The sequence below is a fragment of the Plectropomus leopardus genome, chromosome 1 (assembly GCF_026936395.1).
Source record: "Plectropomus leopardus strain MGB_pleo_1.0 chromosome 1, ASM2693639v1, whole genome shotgun sequence".
Lineage (NCBI taxonomy): Eukaryota > Metazoa > Chordata > Actinopteri > Perciformes > Serranidae > Plectropomus > Plectropomus leopardus.
Window position 1 is genome coordinate 35,228,577 of NC_142176.1, and position 22,970 is coordinate 35,251,546.

Consider the following 22,970-nt stretch of genomic DNA (forward strand, 5'->3'; position numbering starts at 1 on the left):
AGTTCAGATTAGGACAAATATCACATATGGCTTCAGTTCCAGAGGGACGGGGAGTTGCAGAAATAACAATGGCCATAATGAGAGTACTTCTGAGAGTTATGTCTAGGTCAAACAAGACTGTTAAAAAATTTTACCCGATGACATAGAGACAATTCTTGATGTGGGTGTCTCTGCATGTGTGTTTTTGAATGTGTGTTACACAATAGCATAAATATAATTGAAAGCATCTTGATGGAAAAAAAGCAGTTTGTATTAGCTAATGCAAACACATGATCCAAACTGCAAACAAAGTAAAAGACATAAATAAGTTGTTGCAATGTAACATGCCAGCAACATATGTAGGGCTCAGTTTTGAGATATGCAGCATTGAAGGGAAAAGAAGATTTCTGAGCTAAATCCAGTAAATAAGGAGACAATTTTAAACACTGATAATAGCTCTTAGATCACTGCTACTGTCTTCAGTGAATACAGTTAATGCTGTTTGTAATCACAAATTGTTTTAACATATTCTATATTAAAAGCAAGACCTGCAGCTCTTTTGTAGGGCTAAGAACTAACTATGGTTGGATGATAATTCTCCAAACCAGAACCATTTCTAGAACAACATATGGGTTGAAACCTGTATTGATAATGTAATGATACAAATAACTGAATTTCAGAATAAAAGGGGCAATATTATTCTAATGGAATATCAAATTGTTTCAGGTGAAAAGGACATGGCCTTGAATTCAGGGTTTCCACATCAACAAACACCATGAAGTCAATCCTCAACCTGACTGTCGCTGGTGCATTTTCACTTGGATTGGGTCCCTCTTTATCATATTATGTTGTTCTTTGATTTCAACTCATTAACTGCTCTGTTAATTTAATTTGTGGGTACATAAAGCTGTTTGGAGAGATTCAAAATCTACGAAATGTAAAATGTTGATGATCCAACCACCAACTTACACACACGCACGCACGCACGCACACCACACACACACACACACACACACACACACACACACACACACACACACACACACACACACACACACACACACACACACTGAGGCCGAATAAGAAGGAGCTGTCTACATTCCTGAGTCTTTGTATTTGTGTTTTTATTTGGCACGGAAAGAGGAAATATCTCTGGAATTTTGATGTTAAGATTGAAGGAGGTGGAGTTTAAGATTCCCGGCTTACACCTTAAGCGCAGCTTGGCCTGGTTGGCTGTACTAATGACCTTAACACACGTTGGGCAACTTATCATGACTAGAATTTAATTCCGACTGATCAGCCACCTAGATGTTTTTCCCATTAACATTACTTACTTTGATAGGCAGAGATTCTCAAAGCTACCCTGTTCTGATACATTGCCTTGTATGAAGAAGGTGATGTATCTGAACTTCTGGCAAAGCCAACTACAGCACATTGTGATGGATGGGGCGACCCAAGGTGCAACAGACTGAAACTACAAGAAATTGCTTTTTTAGGTTGGTATTATAACTGATAACTTGCTAGATGATGGAGCATGGTCAGCAGGTACTTAATATCCATGTAATGTACTACAAAAAACTGTCTGAATACTGGCAGTAATGAAGGCACCAATTGGACCTAAAACTATGTACACCCTCTAGAACACTGTTCTATTCTAGGCAAAAAAAACAGTGTCATGAATGTATAAAATGCAATAAATTTGGGCACTTTGATTCTACAATGCATAAAACAAACGCAGAATTGCAGAATTTGATAATAAAAATGATATCAACTGTAAAAAGTGGAAAATTGCAGCATAATACATGTATCAACAGTGTATTTTTGTTCTTGCTACATCCTTAAAAGTACAGACAATTGGTTAGACAATTACATGTAAGCATCACACAAAAATATAGTCACAGGACCTTAGCCCTTTTTTCCTCTCTTTTATTGTAATTCTACTATGATCGGGGCGGAGTGAAGCAATGGAAAATGAGCCTTTATAACAAAACAAACTATTCCAACCAGCCTCAAATCCACAAACAAGAGACTCATCTTAGTCCCTGGTCACAGCTCATCCAAATCTGACGGTGTTAACAGAGCACAATTAAAGGCCACATAATTACAGTAGGCACTTCAACACAGCCAAACCAGTAATGTTCTCTTCCAGGAATTCCAGGGATGGGTGTGACTGTTCACTAAAAGTAGTCATGGATGTGCCTGGTTTACAAAGTATTCCCTATAATTACCAGCACTGACAGCCTCCGGGTTCTGGGTCAGGGTACGGGTTGCATGGCTTGTTGTGGATCAACATATGTTGTGATTTTACTTTTGACAACCATTAACTGAAAAGACAATAAAACAGTTAATATAATTCCAAAAGGACAACAAAACTATATCTAAATATCTTCACAGGTTTTATCTAGTGTAATTATGATATTTTACTTTTTGCTTACAAGCAGAGTGGGTCTGAATTCTTTCACATCATTTAACCAAATATAACATACACATCAGAAGATTTAACCCTTTCAAAGCCTGGATTCAAACCAAAGAGATGGATAGACAAACTACGAGTAGTCTTGCTATAGTCAATATAACGACCTATATACAGTATATTGTTGTTGAATGATCAAAAATAGGACTGGACACAGCCATGTCGTGCATGGACCATGTATGTTTATTTTGAACTTAGAAAAATGTTTAATTCGTAGCGAGAAGACAAATTAGATTAATATCAAAATGGAATAAAAATATTTAAGGCTCGAAAGGGGAAAATGCACCAAAATTTTAACAATTCTTTTACTTTCAATTCATCATGTCTTTGTTATATTGCATAATAACTGGCTGCTCCTTTTAACCTCATAAATTTTGGCAGGTTTCATTCCCCTACTACACTTTGAAACATAAATACAGAAAAACAATATCTGAACTCACTAAAACACTTTTACCATCTACATTAAACAAAGTCTAATTGGCTTCAACAACGGGGAACAACAAAGCTTCAGCACCAACCTGCTAACTATCCATTAACACTCACTGCCTTTGTACATCACAATATCATACTTTCATCATTTATCATAATTCTTTCTTCACTCTCTCCTTTCCCTTCTTCACTCTTTCAGTTTTTGAGAGGAAAACTGGAATTTCCTCAGGCATCTGAGGTGAAACTGTCTCTACATTGCCTTTCTTACTACAGTATGCAGCATCCTTGCCAGGCTCTAGGTGGAAATCAAGGTTTGAAAAGCTGTTCACCTACTCCACTTGATATTATGGGGGGCGTTGTACCCTGTTTCTTCCCAAAGTCCGCTATCAGCTCTTTAGTCTTGCTAGACTTTAGACATCAGGTCCTCTACTTCCTTTAGATCAGCCTTTTCATTTTTGCCTGTGATCAGGACCACCACAAATGTGTCATAAGCAAACTTGATGAATGATGGAGTTGAAGTCTGAAGTGGCTACACAGTCTTGTGTGTACAGGGAGTATAACAGGGGCTCAAAACGCAGCCCTGGGGTGCTCCAGTGTTACAGATGAGGGTGGGGAGGTGTGTCTGCCCACTCTCAACACCTGGAGTCTGCCTGTCAGGAAGTCAAGGATCTACATGCACAATGAGGTGTTTGATCCCAAGCTCCTTGAGCTTTGTGACAAGCCTCAGGGGAACAGCAATCTCACTTAGCTCCCTTGAATGTTCAGGTGAGATCCATTCCCTCCCACTGATTGGTTGGGTCGGTAGGCAAACTGTTGTGGTTCCACAGTGCTGGGTAATAAGGAGCAGTTGTAATTCTTAACCAGTCATTCAAAGCAATCAGAGTTTGTTTGTGGCAGCCCACCACAATATCAACATTGCCACAACATATTGATTCTTTGGAGCTACGCCCTGCACAGTTTGTGCTGGAACAATTAGTTAATTTTGAGTGCTGTTGGAATACGGTCAGTTACAGATTCTGTCTCGCTGTTATGGAGTCAATAGGGATGGGCATCGTTAGGATTTTATCATTACTACTTCTAGTAAAATTGAATATTTCAAATATAACTAAATGTTGTTTCTAAAACAGCAACATAAATGTTTGCAACGGCAATGTCACTACATGAACTCAATAATATCTCACTGGAAACAAACTTGAAATGTTAGCGAAATAAATAATATTCGTGAGATCAAAATACTGTGATGTTTAAAAAGAATGAATGACACTTGTCCATGTCAGTCCTGTCATTTGTCCTCCCTTTGCTACTAATATGACTCACTGCTTGTAAGTACCACTTATAGAGGGGGGAAGTGCTGGTTTGTCTTAGCCAGTAACCAAGTTAACAACAATTTGCCTAATTTTAAAATGAATGACTAACGAAGACAAACAGTTAGTCTACATAGAGACAGCTTTTGTTTTAGCTTCTTTGTTACAGTTTTCTGTTACCCAAACTAAAATATCACTTTCTATGCGTTAATGCTTGTGAACAGGCATATTGATAAAGTATTGACTTTTTACTTACAAGGATTTTATTGTGACTTTATCATCAATTTGAGTCATCTTTGAGTTATCTTCATGTCATCTGGTTCACCTTACTGTCTCCACCATTGACTCCCTGCTTTGCTGTTCATTGACTTTGCTCTGTGTGTTTGTGTGTGTGTGTGTGTGTGTGTGTGTGTGGAGCTCAGCACAAACACAAAGCAGAGGAGAGGCTGCAGTGTGATAATTTATTACACAAAACCATTAAAAATTCCAAAATAAAGAACTGGTAACACTGAAACTTATAAATTCTACAGTTTTAATAATTTAGCCTAGGGGCCCATTATACTGCATTTCAGTACCTGGTTGCATTCACAAAGTGCATTGAGGAAGTGTAGTTAAAAAGGAGGATCAATGAAGTGATGTCTGTTTCTGGATACATTGTAAGAAGTTTGCCAATGAAACTATGTCTCAGTCCCAAACTCTAAACACAATCCAGCACTTTATAGCCAAAAAAATACCTCAACACAATCCATTTTAATCACAGCTGCCTTATTTCAAACACGCTGGGAGAGGGCAAAAACGTTTATGGTTCACTACTGAAAACCCCTTAACATTAGTGAGGTACAAACTCAATAGTGGCTAGATCACATTAAGAAAACTATAAGTTTAAAAATGGCCTCACATTTAGCACTAGAGAAGCACTGGGTAAATAAACACGGGATCTACCACATCCAAAACCAACCAGAAAACAGGAGGGTGGGGGTGGGGGGCTGAGTCCACAGCTCACTCACTCTATGTGGTGAGTGACTCTCTTTAGCTCTCTCTCTCACTCACTCACTCACTCACTCACTCACTCACTCACTCACTCACTCACTCACTCACTGATGCCAGAGCAATGTATTAAGCATTTTAATTCAAATATCTCAACACTACTTGTTTCTGCAAAAAACATCAACAGAGCATCTGATATGTTGATGTTGTGGGAAGGCGTTATTCCAGACTTAGCAATACACACCTAAGGAAGATGCATATAACATGCAACAAAGTCTGCAGCTGGAATGTAACCAGGTATGTTATAGGTAAATGAGATGCGCCTTAAACACCATGAAGCCCTAACTGATTCTGTATTTTAAAGGCAGATTGCTCGATTGATGTTTCATAGTAAAAAAAACAACAACAACAAATAAAATCTGGCAGCAATAGGCCAATGTTATTTTTAAGCATCATGGAATAAACCAGGTGTCAGTAACCTTGGACATGCATGAAAGGTAATGGCACAGTAGAAATAAGTATGCTATGAAAGAGAGGGTTTTTTTAAGTGCAGGGTTTCCCACACAGCTCGCCACAATAATATCTGTGGCACCATATTGATTTTCTATTTTTGGAGCTGGAGCTTTCATTGGGAGCACTGTTGGAATATTTATAGCCTACCAGTGGGTTATTCATTGTACATGTACTCTGGGCACAGACAGAGCAGCAGAGTGCAAGGTGCAGTGAAAGTGAAACTTGACCATTCCTTGCACTAGGTCTTAAAGTTTGTTTTCACATCCATCGATCTGATCTAAACAGATCTGACCGGATCGACAGATCAAATATCCACCCTGCGACCCTGCGAAGAGTTCCACCAACGCTGCGTTCATGCAACATCCAAACTTTGAGAGGGGACACAGACTGATACAAGGGGGCAGACACACACCCACTCCAACACACACACACACACACACACACACACACACACACACACACACACACACACACACACACACACAAACTGAAAGTCTGCTGCAACTTAAACATTGCACTTTATGAGCGTGTGGATGTAAAAGATATTCCTTGTTTGGTGGTCAAAACAATACTGTGATTTGACTGTAAGGGAGGAACGATTAACAAGAATATTTAAAAATGGCACTTGATATTAAAAGGGTTGCTGGCCCCTTGCATAAACACAGAACTTGAAAATATGCACTCAGGGGGATATTTTACTGTTAAAAAATAAATTTGTATCAGTGATACTGTTTCTCAAACTAGCTCAAACTTATCGGTGGTACATCTGCGCTGCAATTTCTTGTTACTGATCAGCCAACTGTGCACCATACAGATATATCTGCTATTAGCTAAAACCGCCCAATATATTGACCCAGCTGCTTTGGTGGTCAGGCTGTCATTCAAAAAGACAGGATATTTCCAAAAGAAACAATGTTGAGTATTTTCAAGGGCGGAGGCATTTTTTTTATCAGTATTGATACCTTTCAGTGTTTCTTAATACGCTGAAATCCTTTGATATCTTGAAACTGCCCATGCATGCCTTGTACCATTTACTGCGATCAAGAACTTTGAGTCAGCATAGATGACTGTTTTTACATCAAAGTCAAGCTGTAAGGACATGTTGTTTTGTGAGCAAAATATATGATATACTGGTCCCTGCCAAAAGTTTTATATTTTCCAAAACAAAACCATGTTGCAGAACTAAACAGGCAAAAAAGGCCAGTCCTTACTTGCTTACCCAAAGAAGCCTAGTTTTAAGTTACATTATAGGCAGAGAAAGTTGTTATGGTGGGTGGTGAGGGGACTGTGCTGCATGCGCACTGCTGTCTGCCAGTATCAAAGGTTGCATAAGTTGGAAACTTTTAAATCCTACATGTACACACATTGAGTTTAGAAATTTGTTTCCATGCTTGATCTAAATGCTGACAAGCATTGCCATTGTAAAATGACAGCTACATACTCTACATATAAACACAAATGAGCACACACTGACATGTCAAGTGGGATAAATTAATCTAGCAACAACCCTGAAGACAATCCTTCTAGTTTAATGTGTAATCCCTTCAACCAGGGGTTAACAAAAGACAAAAATTCTTTCCAGTAAATCCCTGAAGACCTACTTTGTACTTTAATGATGTGCTTTCATCTCCTCAGACCATACAAAGCACCGGAAAAACATCCCCCATGCTGTTCAATGAGAGAGCGTGTGTGCGGGTTTGTGTGTTTGAGAGAGAGTGTGTGTTTGTTTCCCAGCATGCACGGACATGGCTCTTCTTTAGAAGAAGCCTATGAGTTATGAACGAGACAAAACACCCACACCAGATTCCAAAAAAACAAATGAGGGAAGTAAACATGGGAGAATGCAGCCCCCACCGTCATGACTAAAAAACACTCCACTTTCCCAGAGAGGGAAACAGGCTTTGAACCCTCTTTGCCTTGTAACGGTTTTATGAATGAGTACCGCCTGAAAGAATGTCCTTTATGTTATTAACTCAATGAAAACAGGGCCTGCACTTTTCCCTTCTGTCATTTATTGATCTGATGAATGACCGTGTCTGGAAATAAAATGCCTCTGAATACAAAGCTGACTCTCACACCAGCACAGCAGACGGCCTGTGAGCAAGACACACATTTAAACAATAAATCCCAGATAAGATTACTGAAGCTTGATACAGGGCGTTATCAGATGAGACAAATGAAAACCATAATAATTTGATCCTCTATTGTCCAAGTGTTTGCTGATACTGGTACAAAATTAAGTAAACAAGACATGATTCTAACAGCATCAGGCTTTACTTTTCATATTGCTTCATATAAACATACGCGATTGTGTAGCATACCTATAAACAGCTGCTGATGTGCAGGCACTGGAGCCGCCAGACAACAGCTTAATGGAATGAGCACTGTTTGGTCAGCCAACTCAACTACTCCTGCTATCGGCCTTCCTCTTTTTAATGAAGCCTGGTTTTACTACCACCAGACTTCTCCTATAAACTGCCTAATAAATAGCACAACAATGCAGTCTCTGCAGTGAGAGCAGTAGTGCTCATGTTGTTTGAGATCAATGCTGTTTTAAGGCAGCGGCAGCAGCAAATGATGGCCCATTTGCCCTGGCTGACACACCCCCCCAGGAGCCCGGCTGACTGCTTATGCATCTTCACGGGGTCATTCTCCATTTCTTCTATATTTAGTCTACTTTAACTGACTTAACAAAACATGCAAACCTCTTGGATAGGAAGATGCCGACATACAGACATGCCTAAAAAGAGCCATTTTTACACAGAGATTGCGCTATTGGGCCATTACTAAGGCCATACTTCTTGAAGTCTTTGAAATTTGCCACAGAACTACACAATGGCACCATCATGCCACTGCAGTGTGGGATTTTAAACAGCATGCTGGCATCGCAGGATCAGAAGAGGCGTGGCATTTATCAAAACTGTGTCAACCTCTTGTGTGACATATATAATACGCTTCGGCAGCACTTTCTAAACAATAATAATGACAGTAACAATCGTTTACCAAATATGGCAGTTAATCTTGTTATCTGCTCGAAGGGTAAGGAGCCTCCGGATCTTCTTGTTTTCCCAATTTGCGGACATTTACGGCTGCTGTTCTTCCTCTTTAACTTAACCGCTAATTGTAACTAGCTGCTTTTTAGACCTCTTGGGTGGGTTGCACACATGTCATTACATCAAAATGTAATGTCCCATCCTGCAAGCTGTCCTGTTCATACAGACACCATTTCTGCAACGTTACTGCCTCCCCTGCTGGCTTAAAGAGGAGACAACTCTGTCTCCCCATTCTGCGATTGTACCCTATATACACAAAGCGTAAGTAAAGTGGCTAGTGTTTCATCTGACCAGTTTGTTGGGTTCTGATATATGACTGGGGAAAAAATGTAACCACCAGGCTTTGGGGGGATGTGTGGTAAAATTATCTGGACCCCTATATCTTAGGATTGCAGGGTAGAGCCCACATTCATTGTCCTGAGAGTTCTGAGTTTGCCCTCCCATTTCCGTGTACTCTGTCCTAAAATTGTTATTTCTTAAGAGAACATGGGTTTTTTTCCACACTACTTTAACTCTGCTAGCACCAGTTATTCAAGAGCATGGTGGAGCAGAGGTGTGTCAACATGTGTCTGTTTGAGCCCTTGAACGCCGGACTAGAAGAATGTGGCTCATAAACACTACTACTTGTTGTAGTGTTCACAGTGGTTTAAGTAGTGGTACACCAAGCAGTATCAATAGTAACTGTTGCACTCTTATTGGAAGTAGTAGTAATAGTAGTTAGTAGAAACAGCTAATGGCTTAGTAGTTAAGGCAGTAGTAACAGCATCTGTAGCGCTGGTAATAGAAGTACTACTAGCTGGGGCATTAAGTATTAGTTGTCGGTTATTAAAAAAAATTCCAATCTATTTCATGTCCTTCACAGCCCCCACAATCTGAAAAACAACAAGTTTAAGTCTAGTCTCAACAGAGACAGAAAGATGGCCCTGTACCGTCTCGGTACAGCGCTGCTACACTTGACCTCTTTACCACATACTGGTATATACAGTGTTTCCCCGTGGTTGACTGCTTTGGCCTGGCCGGGCAGGGATACCATTATCTGTACTTCACCTGTTTAACCGTCTGTTTCAATCAACTGTCCTGCTGTTATTACTGAGATGTGAACAAACCACAGACACTTGCCTCGTTCAGGGACTGGAATGGATAGTTGGTGTAATTTTAGGCATTCATAAAAAAATATATTTTTTGGCCTGGGAGAGGTCCATGGGTCTAGCTGCCTGCCAGGCCTGTACAATAGCAGGGGAAAACTGAATATATGTACTTGAAGCTCCCAGTCAGCAGTTGGTTGTTAGCGTTAGCATAAAGTTAAACAGATACCGCAGCGCCTTTAACCATGAGGATTCATTCACTGTGAGCAGAAAACAAACAAACAGCTCTCCAGTTCACTTATTACTAATATTTGCAAGTCAAACTGGTGCTCCGTGGTCACAAAACGTGACTAAATAGTCCTGATGGGAGCTATGCAGACACAATCACACACTTCACCTGCTCACACTATCACCACTACCACTCATTAAGTTCCCTGTAAGCTGGAAACAGACCAACAGCTCTCCATTTCATATATTAAAAGTATTTACAAATCGCAGTAGTGCTCCACGGTTGCAAAATATGACTAAATAGTCCCATGTATTCTGCCAATTTCATAATTTTCATCATAACAGATGGATCAAATCCTGAAGATACCTACACACACACAAACACACACACAATATTAATATCACACTAATGAACTTTATCTTCAAGTTCAAGTTGCTTGTAATGTTAACAATGAAAGAATAGCAGCTTATTTGATTTATGATAAAATGGACACAGGGATTATGGTCACAGGAATGTCCAAGATTTAATTAAAAACGAAGAATTCCTTTTAGAGCAACACAGCTGCTGGTTGTTGTTGAGTTGTTGACGTGGCAGGAAGGAAGACAGGTGGCCTTCTCCCATATGAAGACACAACTGTAGAGTTCACTACAGGTCACCATCCATATGATGACTGGTTAAATTATCTGTGACAGTGTGTGTTATTGCATGGGACCTTTTGTCGTATGCGTTTAATGCCCGTTGGTACAAACACAGACAAATAGGAGAGGTCTAGATTTTATTGTTGATGCTCTATAGTGTTTTCTTGCTGACAAGAACAATGATAAACAGCACTTCTGCTCCTCCACCTGACACCCCCTCCATCCATCCAACATGTCTTCCTCCAACATATTCCACCTCCTGGCTTCTTTTTTTCCAGCTTGCCCACACTCTGCCACTCCATCAACCCACAAAGCAGGGCCAGGCGTGTGTGCATGTGTCAGACAGTGAGACATATTTGCATCTCTGTGATTTGTCTGTTTACATGTGTGCGTGCCTGCATCTCTGTCTGCCAGTGTGTTTGATGATGGTGACAGTGTATGTCTGTGCCTATGTGTGTACGTACATGCGTGCAATCAAGGCCAGTCCTGCGAAAGTTCCATGTCACAAGACTGAAAACATCAACATGCTGAGTCTGCAGCAAGGCGCCAGTCACCAGGGAAACAATTCAGCCAGACACACACACACTCAGTCAGCCAAAACACATTGTCTGAAATGCACCAGCAAAACAAGTCATCTAAAAGGCTGCAGTCGTAAACATGAAATTAAAGGGCGAGTTCACACACTCATCATGCCTGCTGTAGTTTAATTAAACTCTGGAGCATTTACTCCCTCAGTTCAATTAGTTTAGGCAGATGAAAACATCTGAACTGAACATGCATAACACCAAACAAGAAACACAGACACCTGAATATGTAAATTGCTGCCTCTTTTGAGAGAAAGGCAAATGCTACTACTAGCCACCCTAAAACACAAGTTTTTTTTGTATATAAGTAAACATTTTGGACAGCCAGCAGTCCCTCAACGACATGGGCTGAGGCAAAATGGCACTCTCAACTGATACCTCTGTTTCGAGCTTTCTTCATCTTTTTCTTAACTTGGATAAACACCTGAGATATCTTACAGCAAAGATCTGCAGACAAGCCAATCATGCATAACAACATCCCACCGCTTCCCTCCTTCCCCGCAGCCAAAACACAACAGCTAAAGCAGTTAAAGTGACAGGTAGCAGGCCACAGCTGTAGGCGCAGAGCCGTTCATTACACTCCCAAATTCACATCTACACAAATCAGGCCAAAGGCGAGACTGTCTGCACTATCTATTTGCAATTCAAATCCCTGAGGAGCCATCACGTGTGACAGTCAGCTTACCTTTCTGGCAGTGATTGGAATTCCAGCAGCGGTAGTTGTAGTTGTTGTTGAACATGGTCTTTCTGCACTGGGGGTTGTTCTCCATGATGCCCGGACAAACATCGCTGCACTCCTTGGACTGCTTGTTCCCGGCGATGTAGTTGTTGAACTCTGCGTCCATGATGAGGGACCAGTCGATGGAGTCCAGGTAGCAGAGCTCAGGGTTCTTCTCAATCCGGATGGCGCCACGGGTGATGTTCCTCAAGTTGTACAGGCCGATGTCCTTCAGGCTGGTCATCTCAAAGATCACGAGGGCGTAGTTGTAGAAGAGGTTTCGTCCTCGTATGACAGTCAGGTTGGGAAAGAGAGTGCTCAGACTGTCCAGGCCGGAAACCCGGAACAGCAGCAGGTAGTCTGTGATCATGGTCAGCTTGGGGAAGCTGAGGGAGCGGAAGACTTCCTGGTTGATGTTGTTGTTGTTTTTGTCACCAATGAGGAGGATCTGCAAGTAGCCCTCCACCACTGTGCAGTTCTCTAGACGCCTGAATTCACTGATGTCATTCCCAATGTCGATGCTGGGTCCACAGACTGCAGCAGGGAAACAAAAGGAGAGATTGAGGGGCTGTGATGCATTAAATTCAGCAGCAACAGAAATATTTAACACCTCATTTTCTCTATCCTTATCTATTTCTTTGTTGTATCCTTTTATTTGATGCCACAAGGATCAGAACAGTTTCATCATCACAATACCAAGTTGTGTCTGTTCTTTTAAAGCCAACATATTCTTACAAATCATCTCAACATTTCATACTTTATTTACACACATTTAACTTAACAAAACAATGTTCTCCTTTTCTGAAATAGTGATATTTATAAAGAAATGTTTGTTCATTTTTTAAATATTGACGTACACTTGAGCTGTGCTATTGTTGACAGAACATGTTTGCCTTACAGTTCTCATTTTCAATGCCAACTGAACACGGTGTGACAAAGTAAATACTTGGGTTAGTTTCTATTCAAGCTCAGGTTAACAGTGCAATAAAGTTTACATTGCTCAGCCTTCAGGCTATTGTTGCTCTTCTGTTCACCCAACATGACCCCAGTTTTTTGTTTCACTGTCGGCTTTAAATAACACATGAAAGCACTGGAAACTATGTACTATAAAATACATCATCCATTAAAAATGTCACACTTGGTTAGTCAAATACAGTGTATGTGACAAAACAACATGTGCAACAAAAGTAAAAAATGAATCATGGAGGAGTTTCATAAGTGCTCTGTTATCATCATTCTTCATGAAACAAGGCTCTACAGCCAAGGTGGCAGTTCTGTGAGGTAAAGTTGTGTTTGGTGCTAAAATGTCAACATCACCATGTTTAAGTAATCACAATGAAAATTCTAGGATGCTGGTTTTCAGCAGGTATAATCTAGGGCTGCCCCTGAAAGTGGGAGATTCAAGTCATCAGTTGAGCGTGCGCAGTAGTGTTTCTCCTGCTGGGCCCACTCAAATTTTCACTCGGCTCACAGACTTTACATTGTGAAGACAACACACATTGTTTAATTGTTTTTTTTAGCTAAAGGAAAGTTTTGCAAACATAGAACCTCAAAGGATCATCTCTCGTAACTGAGAGAATAATAATTGCACTTGTTTGCTGTTCAACATGTCCTATCAACAGTCTTACAGATGTGTCTTTTACACTGGTGGTCTATGAGGAAAATGCTTTTAGGGCCGCAGGGGATTTTTTTTGCACCAATATCCCAAGTGGCCACTGGGAAAAATTGGAAGCAATGTTGAGCTGCTTTCCTATGGGCCTGGATATAATGTGTAACATATTCACTGTCTATTTCTACTTTTTAGCATGCTGGCATTCGCAAATTAGCACTAAATGCAGAGATGAAAAGTCACCAGTTATTACAATTCATCTATCAATCTCTAGACTAAATTTCATGACAATCTATACATTTCAATAGAAATCACACGTCAGCTTCATGGTGGCCCTGGAAGAAAAGTTAGGGGAATTTATTTTTTTATTTATTTAACCTTTTTTTAAAGAGAAAAACCTCTTGAAATTGAAAACCTGTTCCAAGACAGGCAGCAACATAAGTTATAGGCAGACAACATAGAACAAAAAAAATACAACAACAAATCACGCAAATACAACAACAATACAACACTTTGGATCACAAAAGTCAGAAGGATTTATCCTTTGGGGAGCATGAATGTGTAAAATGACAATCTCTCTGATAGTTGTTCAGATATTTCAGTCTCGACTAAAGCAGTGGATCGAATAGACAGATCAGCATTGGCATCCTTAGAGCCATACTGCTAACCAGGGATGCCTGTAATTACTTTCATTATTCTTTTCATGACTAATCATTAAATCTATAAAATGTTAAAAAAAAAAAAAACAGATAAAAACACTCATCACAATTTCCCACAGCCCCAAGTGACAGCTTCAAATTGCTTCTTTTGTCCAACCTGCAGTCATCTTCATTTACTATCAAAAATGACAAAGAAAAGCAGCAAATTCTCACACGGGAAATGGAAAGGTTCGTAAATGTTTCTTTTTTTTTTCCTTGAAAAATGACTGAAATGATTAACCAGTTGTGAAAAAAGTTGTCAATAAAAAAAAAATCCAATCAACTAATCAATTAATTGACTAATCATTGCAGCTCTACTGCTAATATGGATAAAAACAGCTGCTGTGACTGCAGTGTAGTGCCTCCTCCTGGAAAAGTCTCAGCCTGTAGCAGTTGTTGCATTCTGTAAAAACATGCATTTATGCAATTTCATGCATAGTGTAAAAAAGCTTTGTTCACATTTGTTTTTAACTCCATGAGGTGCACTTTTTTTTTTTTACTGTGCCAGTCTGTTGGCTCAGACTCTATTTGGACAAAGAAATATTTTGAAACGAAAACAACTACAAAGCGGAGTACAAGACAGACACAGCTCTAAATCCGAACCAGCATTAGGAAAAGTTTGGTACGGCATGGTGGTGATGATCAGTGGAGTGTTTGCCTATCTTACTTTTACTCCCACCTGTGTGCTGTGCTCTAAACAATACTTCGCCTGAAGCCCCAGCAGCACCCACAGAAACATGGAGGCCATTATCGCACATCACTGTGAGGAGGATTTAGACTTCAAAAGCTGGAGGGCAGTGAGTCATGGAAAACTCACACCAACCGGCTAACAGGTTGTCACACTACTGCTTTAATGCTGGTCTGTAAAGTTTTACTGTATGAATGTGACGCAGAGAGGTTTGGGAATAACGATGCATAACCAGCAAACTGTTGTTTTATAAATCAACGTTTTACAACATTTTATTTTTAAACATTAGTGCCGGCATTGCAGGTATAATTCAATGTTATTTTTTTTAATCAAGGGATTGCCCAAAAGGCAAAACCTGGAGTGCTAGCATATACATATTCCCACTCTAAATGTTACACCACTGCATCATCTGGGAAAATAAGTTATAATCTAGTTTGTAATAAACCTGTCATAATAAATGCATTGTTTAAAGATTTAATCTCCCAACAATTTTCTAACAAACTACGATAAGGCGATCAAGTATACTTTATGCATCACTGTAAAAGGTTAAAGAGTAAAAAACAAGTTTAACAATACAAACTGTTAAATGTGAATAAGTAAGATACATATATAATATTATAAGACAATATTGCTTATACCAAAATCTGTAGATCTGCAAACCATGTGTTGTTTCTTCAGAAACCACACCTCTACTGGGGTGGAACAATGTTTAATTTCCAAAAGAACACCCTGGACCTTTCTGCTGGCTATGGAAAATTTTCCCATAACCTCTCAACGTGACACATCACAATATTGGAAAAGGTCTATAACAAACATGTCACCATTTTATATTCTGAAAAACACAATGTTCTTATTTAAGCTTTAACAATGAGGAATGATACACTGTTGCCAAAATAGTAAGACTGTTGAAAGTTGTGAGCAAATTCATGTTACTGGATGTCTGACAAGAGTTTCATCCTCTGATGAACAAAACTGTTAACAATGACTTCAGTTCACAATAACATTATATCTAACAAATAGGGATGTTTTAGTTCTGAAATGCTCTAATCGGATCCACTGAACAGTAGCTCGGAGGGCAAGTCACACACAGAAAGAGAGGCTACCCAAAGGGATCAATAAAATATTGTGAGTCTGAATACTATGATAGTTTGACACTATCCCAATGCAAGCTGCAGGTAAGAAATAAAACAACTACAACTCACCACTGTGCAAGTAGTACCCCTCCTATAGTGAACATCCACTTGTTCATGAGGGAGGTCATTTATTCCTGCAACCTGTCATAAAGTTTGTATGTTCTGTTCCATTTGGAGACATACAGGAAATTTGTGCTATTTTTAGAGGTATATTGTTAAAACTGATCATTGTTACTGTACTTACTGTTAGTACAAAAAAATCAAACATATTTCTCTTTGGGTGACCAACATCAATGTGAAAAACATTAGATTTATGTTAAAGCTGAACTCAGCTGTGGCAAAGTTCACAAAAGACGGCGACTGTCCTAAACCCAGTTTACACTAACATAATGATGCAGGTCTAACCAGCATCTCCTGAATCGAATGGGGATTAAAAATTCCTGAGGTCACAGCATTCCTAGAATGCAGCTCTGAGAACGGGAAGCATGACACCGTTTTTCATCTTTTAGATTGTAATCACTATTACGGGAAAATAAATCTTATTTAGCACTCAGAACATGAAGCAACAAGTGATGGTGGCTGCACCTGACAGGTAAGACACCAAATGTCTGCTGATGTCCATGACTGCGAATGACAACTAAATATTGAATAAGTAGGTTTCACTTGATTTTTTGTTAACTCTATCGATTTAGGGGGTTTGCACTAAGCGATATATATAGTTTATTTATACACTGCTACTCTGCAAGATGTGAACCGCTTCAAATTAAACATGAGAGTTAACATTTAAAGTTAATGCTACATTTTGAAGCTAGTGTGCTTCGTAAATTAAAAACCAGCAGTTGAATCATATCGTAAAAAGAAAAAAGAAAAGTGGCATGCTAACATTATATTATACATAATAAATAATTCAGTGTTACCTCACATATCTGCCCATATTTGCTCCAAATGGTACATTCTTTGCACAGACAGCCCTTTTGATATTTAAATGCTAGCAGTAAAAATACTTGTAAATATCAAATTGCTTTTTGACTATTTAGAACTACAAACCAACATATCCAGAATGTAATTCTCACTACCAGCAATTCTAATTAAAAATATCCACAATTCATTTCTCAGTAGTAAATTCTTGAATTAATTCTTATGAGTGGAAATGTTCATTGCAGATATACAAAACTTAATTACAAATAGTCAACTTTTACCATTGACTTCTATTCAAACACAATTACAGACATCTACTAAAGGTGGGGGAAAATATATAGATTTTTATCATATTACTTATTAGTATTGAAAATACAAATTAAACTTTTCTTAGCCTACTAAATCAGTTGCTCTTTTAGTGCACAAGATAGATTTTGCTGCAATGCAAGTGAGAAACTTCATTGTTAGAACTTTAACTTATTATATATAACAGATGTTGAGAAATCTTTCCTTTGGGGGCCACATTTACAGTTGAAAAAATGTTTTAAAAGTCGGTGTATTGCTAAAATAAGTTAATAACATCGTATTGCGGGCTTCCGGTGATTCCCACCTCTAAAATCTACGATTCCATTGTGACTTGTTATATTTGAATGTCGGACACATCAGAAATTCATTTGTTGAAATCTGAAATGAACAAGTACATTTCCACCACTCACAATCCTTTTTTAACAAGCAGAAACTAAACTGTAGATACCTGTAATCATTATTCTTACTAGTGAAAAAGAAATCACCTTGATAAATAATTGTTTTAAAGAAATCTATAAATTAGTTTTGACTCGTCAATGTGTAATTCCACGTGCGAAAATATATTTTTAACATGCCATATTTGTTCTACAGATATCTTAAACAACATTGCAACGTGTTAAAATAACACTTTGACATGTCGAAATGTCATTGCCACCAAAAAAACTAAATTGCTACTTGTCAGCCCATTTGATTTAAGGTAAAAAGGGTTTGCCATAGTCCTTGATTATTTTCAAGAACATATATAAATACTTTTATAAAGTATTAACGGACACCAACAAAAAAGAGGCAGGTAGACGCACATCTTTTCCCTGAAAAGAAAGTTGGGCCCCTTTGTGCAAAGGCAAAAACAAATTTAACATTGTCCTATAATTCTTTGCCCAAAAAGCATATTTTAGCATAATAAATCTACAGACAACAAATAAACCCAAAGTAAAAACTTTCCCAAGATTGACCTCTTTCAACCCCACTTGTGACATAAGTTTCAAAGCACACTGGAGTTTGTAGCCAAGCTTAAATGCGATGAAGCTGTTTTGCCTTTGTTTGCATTTGACATTTTAAATGCGGATAATTTGGCTCTCGCATAAAATAGAGGGACAGAGAAGAACTGTAGTTTTTTGACCAAAACTGCTGAGAGTTAAAGTCTCCTCTAGAGAGGACGTGAGAGCCTCTGGTGAGCCATTATGAAATGCCTTTGGTGTGATTTAAGGCAGGCAGTGTGCTGGTATGGCTGTTATGTCTTTCTCTATAATCTACTTGTCAGTGCACACTGTCAGCAGCCTTGAGCGAGCTGCATACCTGTTAATACAATCCCAACACCCAGGCCTGTAAAAAGACACACTGCCTAGTGACGTTACATCACCGCAGCCTCGACGCTTCACCCTCTGTGGCCTCACTGCAGCGCCAGCATGGCCATCTTTCATGGGAATTGCTCCTGACCACGCTAGTGAAGACGCTAAACAAAAGTCACTGATCAAAATTTACATCTTGTGCTCGGCTAAGTGAAAATACTGATAGCAGGTGTAGCAGCTTAATAACCCCCCCCCCCATACTGACACATTTTAAACAGCTGAGTACACAAGCCAATCTCTGTAGCTTTGATGAGCCTCCAGATCACATATTTACTTTTGATAACCTTTTCCCAGCTGGTTGCAGACTATCCGCAGACAATCGGAGGAAATCCACTAGAAGTCCCAGAAGACAAGAAATAGGAAGCAATGGGCCCTTTATGCCGGTGCTCCATACAGTGCCACTAGACTGCAGCAAGTCTGTTTACTCCTCATTTCCATCCTGTTAGTGACAGATCGCCCGAGGGGGGAACGTATTCATAAATACTTTTCCACATGAGAGGCAAGGTGAGAAGAAATGCGCTGGGAAGCTTTGGCAAAAGATCTTTGTTGACAGATTAAACTTGTTTGATTCATGTGAAAGGCTTTGTTAGCAGCAACAGAGCTGCACCTGGTTAACCCAAACCTACTAACCCTTTAGCTCCAACTGATACAGAAAATCAGCAGGAATGCTCAGAGTTTAGCCACACAAGGAACCTTTAGACAGCTCCACACCAGAGCGAGAATAAATGTAGGATTTCGATGGGAGAACCTCTCTGCTTCTCCCAGGTTTGTCCCGTAACCACTGGGGCTAACAGTAAACCCCATGACACACAGTTCACAAGCTCCTCACTCTTTCCAATCAACAGAACTTAGTCTGTTTTGCTTGCGAATGTACTTTGGCTTGTTCTATTTTAAAACCCAGACCCTGGTTCAATCCCCCAACCCACCCCTCCCCAACATGTCATGATGAATGGGATGAATCAGGACGCCTAGTTTACAGTATAGCTGGAAACATGGGGAAAAAATCAGATGGCAACACATAAAAGGCAAATTTGAATACATATAGACACTTTAATTACATTAAATTTGAAGGTTTATATGCCAAAAGAAGAATTTACTATATGCTGCCATAAAATAGTAAGTCACGAGAAAGTCCTTTTTCTTGCACAAAGCCATCTGTGCCGTACAAATTGGTGCCTCTCAAAGTTCAGACCAATTTTCAAAGAAGTACGTTTTACTTTTAATGGATTCTAATCTGACTAAAACTTATAACCTCAGACCACTGGTAACCAATTTGCCTGTTGGGGAGATGCTAGACCGGTCTGGTATTCATGAAAATATTTCCAAGGTCAAGGTATCCCTAGGTGTGTTTAGTAACTCAGAATAAATGATTGGAAGTATTATCAAAATTTTGGAAAGAATGCCCAAAACTGAGTCAGTGTTGTATTACACTCAGATGAGGTCGACTTTGTCTCATCATTACCTTGGAAAGTAAAAAAAAAAGAATAATTAAAATTACTGAAAGGCAAAGCTTTTATACTGTCCTAAATCCAACCAAAACTTTAATTGCTTTCTTGAAATGGCGTTTATATTTTTCTATGATTAACATTTTGTACTAAATGAACTGAACCATGCTGAAAAACCACCACATTGTCACCTGACTGATAGGGCGGCATGATATGGAAAAAAAAATTACTTATTTAAAAATTGTTTAAAAGATACTGTGATTATTTTGACAGATACTGCAACTGTGATATGAGTTGTGAATCTAATGGGAATGGTATTTTTTTTTTTTGCATTTTAACTGAAAGAAATATATATATCTAAAAATGATAATAAATTAATTTTAGTTGGGGTCTGCAAAAAAACAAGCATGCTACTTTGCATTTATAGACTGGGGCCTCACAGTAGCACTACTATGATTCACGTCTAATGGTATGTTCAAAAAAATCAAAACATCAAAAAATGGCAGCTCCTGCAATCTGGATATTGCACTTGGCCATATTGCAATGTTGATAATATTTCTATAAATTGTGCAGCCCTACTCACTGACAAACACTGGTGCAACTAGCACTGTCTAAAAAATAAATATTTTCCATGTGTACTTGTTTATCTTGTGTTGGAATCTTTAATCTATTACAGCAAGATTCTTACTAGATGCATAGCAAATGACTGTCTGCAGTCAGTTTGCAAATAATAGGCTTGCATCTCATGTTTGGGTATAGAGTAAGACAAGCCAAACTCTACTCAATTACCTACCTTTTTATTTCTAAAATCCTATTTCTGTTTGCTGTTTTCTGTGAAGATCGCAGATACCTTACAGTTTTGCTTGATTCTAATTCACCACATTGTGACTCAGAGTTGACAATGTGGTGTGTATATATAGCTTGACTGACTTTCTCTGTTGGCTGAGTCATGGTAATGTATTTACCAACACACTTGTGTGGATTCATTTTCTGTGGTGTTGTTTTTAAGCCAAGTTATGGTATTACAACTAGACTTTTTCAAAATCTATATCCCAAGTGTTCACAAGAAGCAAGCTAACTACTGTTATGTTCACACAATAACATTAAATTAAATTAATATCCTATTTAAATTTAAATATAGTTTCTAATTACACACACGCCACACTGTGTAACACAATTCCCGTGCATCCTAATGCTTGTTTTAACCTATAGCCTCATAACTTCACTGATGCCACATTTCTAATTTTCTAACATAACAGTTGTCTTTCCATGTTTGCCTTTATTGTCCACTCCGTGCAGTTTTGTGCTGTATATATACACAGTGTATACAACGTTAGTATAGCGTTTTGTTTTCACTGTAATTAAAGATAACCTTATTTCCCGCATGTGAACAGCGATGGAGCATGGAAAAACAATGTCTCCCCGTGTGTAGTAGTGTGGAGTAGCATTACTTACTCTCTGCGGTGGCGGGCCGGAGGCAGGACGACAGACCCAGCATCAGACCCCAAAACAAGGTCAAGCAGCTCCTTTCCGTTCGAGACCTCATTCCTGGATGAGTAAATCCTCCCAAATCCTGTAAATAACTACGTTGAGGGGTGGAAACGTGGGCAAAACCTGCTCAGAATTTTTAAAAAGCTTTTAAACCTCCAGCCAGCACCTTTTAGCAGTTAGCCGGCTAATGGAGCTAATAGCTACTACAAACAGGCTAGCAGGGTAGCTTTCTCACGTTTCCTAACGGGAGTCCAGTCGTGCTCCAAAAATCACCGATTTATTCCTCTGCTGTGAAAATGAGTATTCATAGTTTTGTTCTATTTCTGCCCAAAACAACCCCGCATTGATGTGTGTGATGAAACCACTGCGGTTAAACTAGCGGTGGGGATTCCTCTGTAATCCGCATCTTCACACTCCATATCTGGAGGAAAAACGTTCAACGTCCCGCTGCTGGAGGATCCTCAGGAGGCAGAAAACCGGTCAAAGCCTCTTAAAATTGTGATGGAAAGAGACTATTTAGGGCATACAGTAACATACTGAATCAATATGCAGCTCCCTTGTGTGAAAGACGCGACATTAGTTTCGAAATATCCTGGATAAAATCTAGTTTCAGACCGCAGCCTCCTTCTCCTCCTCCTCCTCCTCAGCCGCTCATCATGCACACACACACCGCGTTGTTGTGGTAGGAGTAATTCACCTTCGTATCAACGGGAAATTGAGTATTTGACCTTATTGCTCCGGTTCGGTCAAGACGTTTGGTTATCTAATGCCCTCCGTCGATAGATAGCTGAACGGGCAGCGCAGTTAGACAGATTAATGCACAGGTACATACGCGGTCTCCTTCGGTCAGTCTGCAGTCTGCCGTATTCGCTGTAAACACGGCGCCCTGCGCAGAGATCGTCTCTGTTTCAAAAGATGAATCACTCGAGCTGCCGCCCCGCCTTCCAGTCTGTTAAAGTGGGCGTCGCTCCCACTGCAGTTTAGCGACTAAAGGAGAGCAGTTACCATAGTGACTGGTCTGGTACTCACAAAGTCAGTTTAATCTCGGTGTGTTTTACAGAGTGGAAGGAGTATTCAGATGTTTTACTTTCGTAAAAGTACTAATATCACCAAGTGAAAATACTCTGTTACAAGTGAGGAGTCCTGCATTGAAAATGGCACTTCAGTAAAAGTAAGTACAATCAGGAAAATGTACTTAGAGTATTAAAAAGTAAAATTACCCAATGCAGAAAAATCACACACACAGACACACACACACACACACACACACACACACACACACACACACACACACACATCAAAATAGAAAAAAAGAAACAAAAAAAGCCTTTTAAATTATTT

The 22,970-nt window shown here is 39.3% G+C and overlaps 1 protein-coding gene across 1 annotated transcript in view; it reads right to left on the reverse strand.

The window, feature by feature from the left end:
* igf1rb (insulin-like growth factor 1b receptor) overlaps positions 1-22,532 on the reverse strand; it is a 59,509-nt gene extending 36,977 nt beyond the window's left edge. The window contains exons 1-2 of the mRNA XM_042483876.2: positions 21,594-22,532; positions 11,960-12,526 (exon numbers count right to left, since the gene is read on the reverse strand). Of these exons, the coding sequence (XP_042339810.2) occupies positions 11,960-12,526; positions 21,594-21,684 (658 nt within the window). The 5' untranslated portion in view covers positions 21,685-22,532. The remainder of the gene's footprint in view (positions 1-11,959; positions 12,527-21,593) is intronic.
* Between the last annotated feature and the right edge of the window lie 438 nt (positions 22,533-22,970).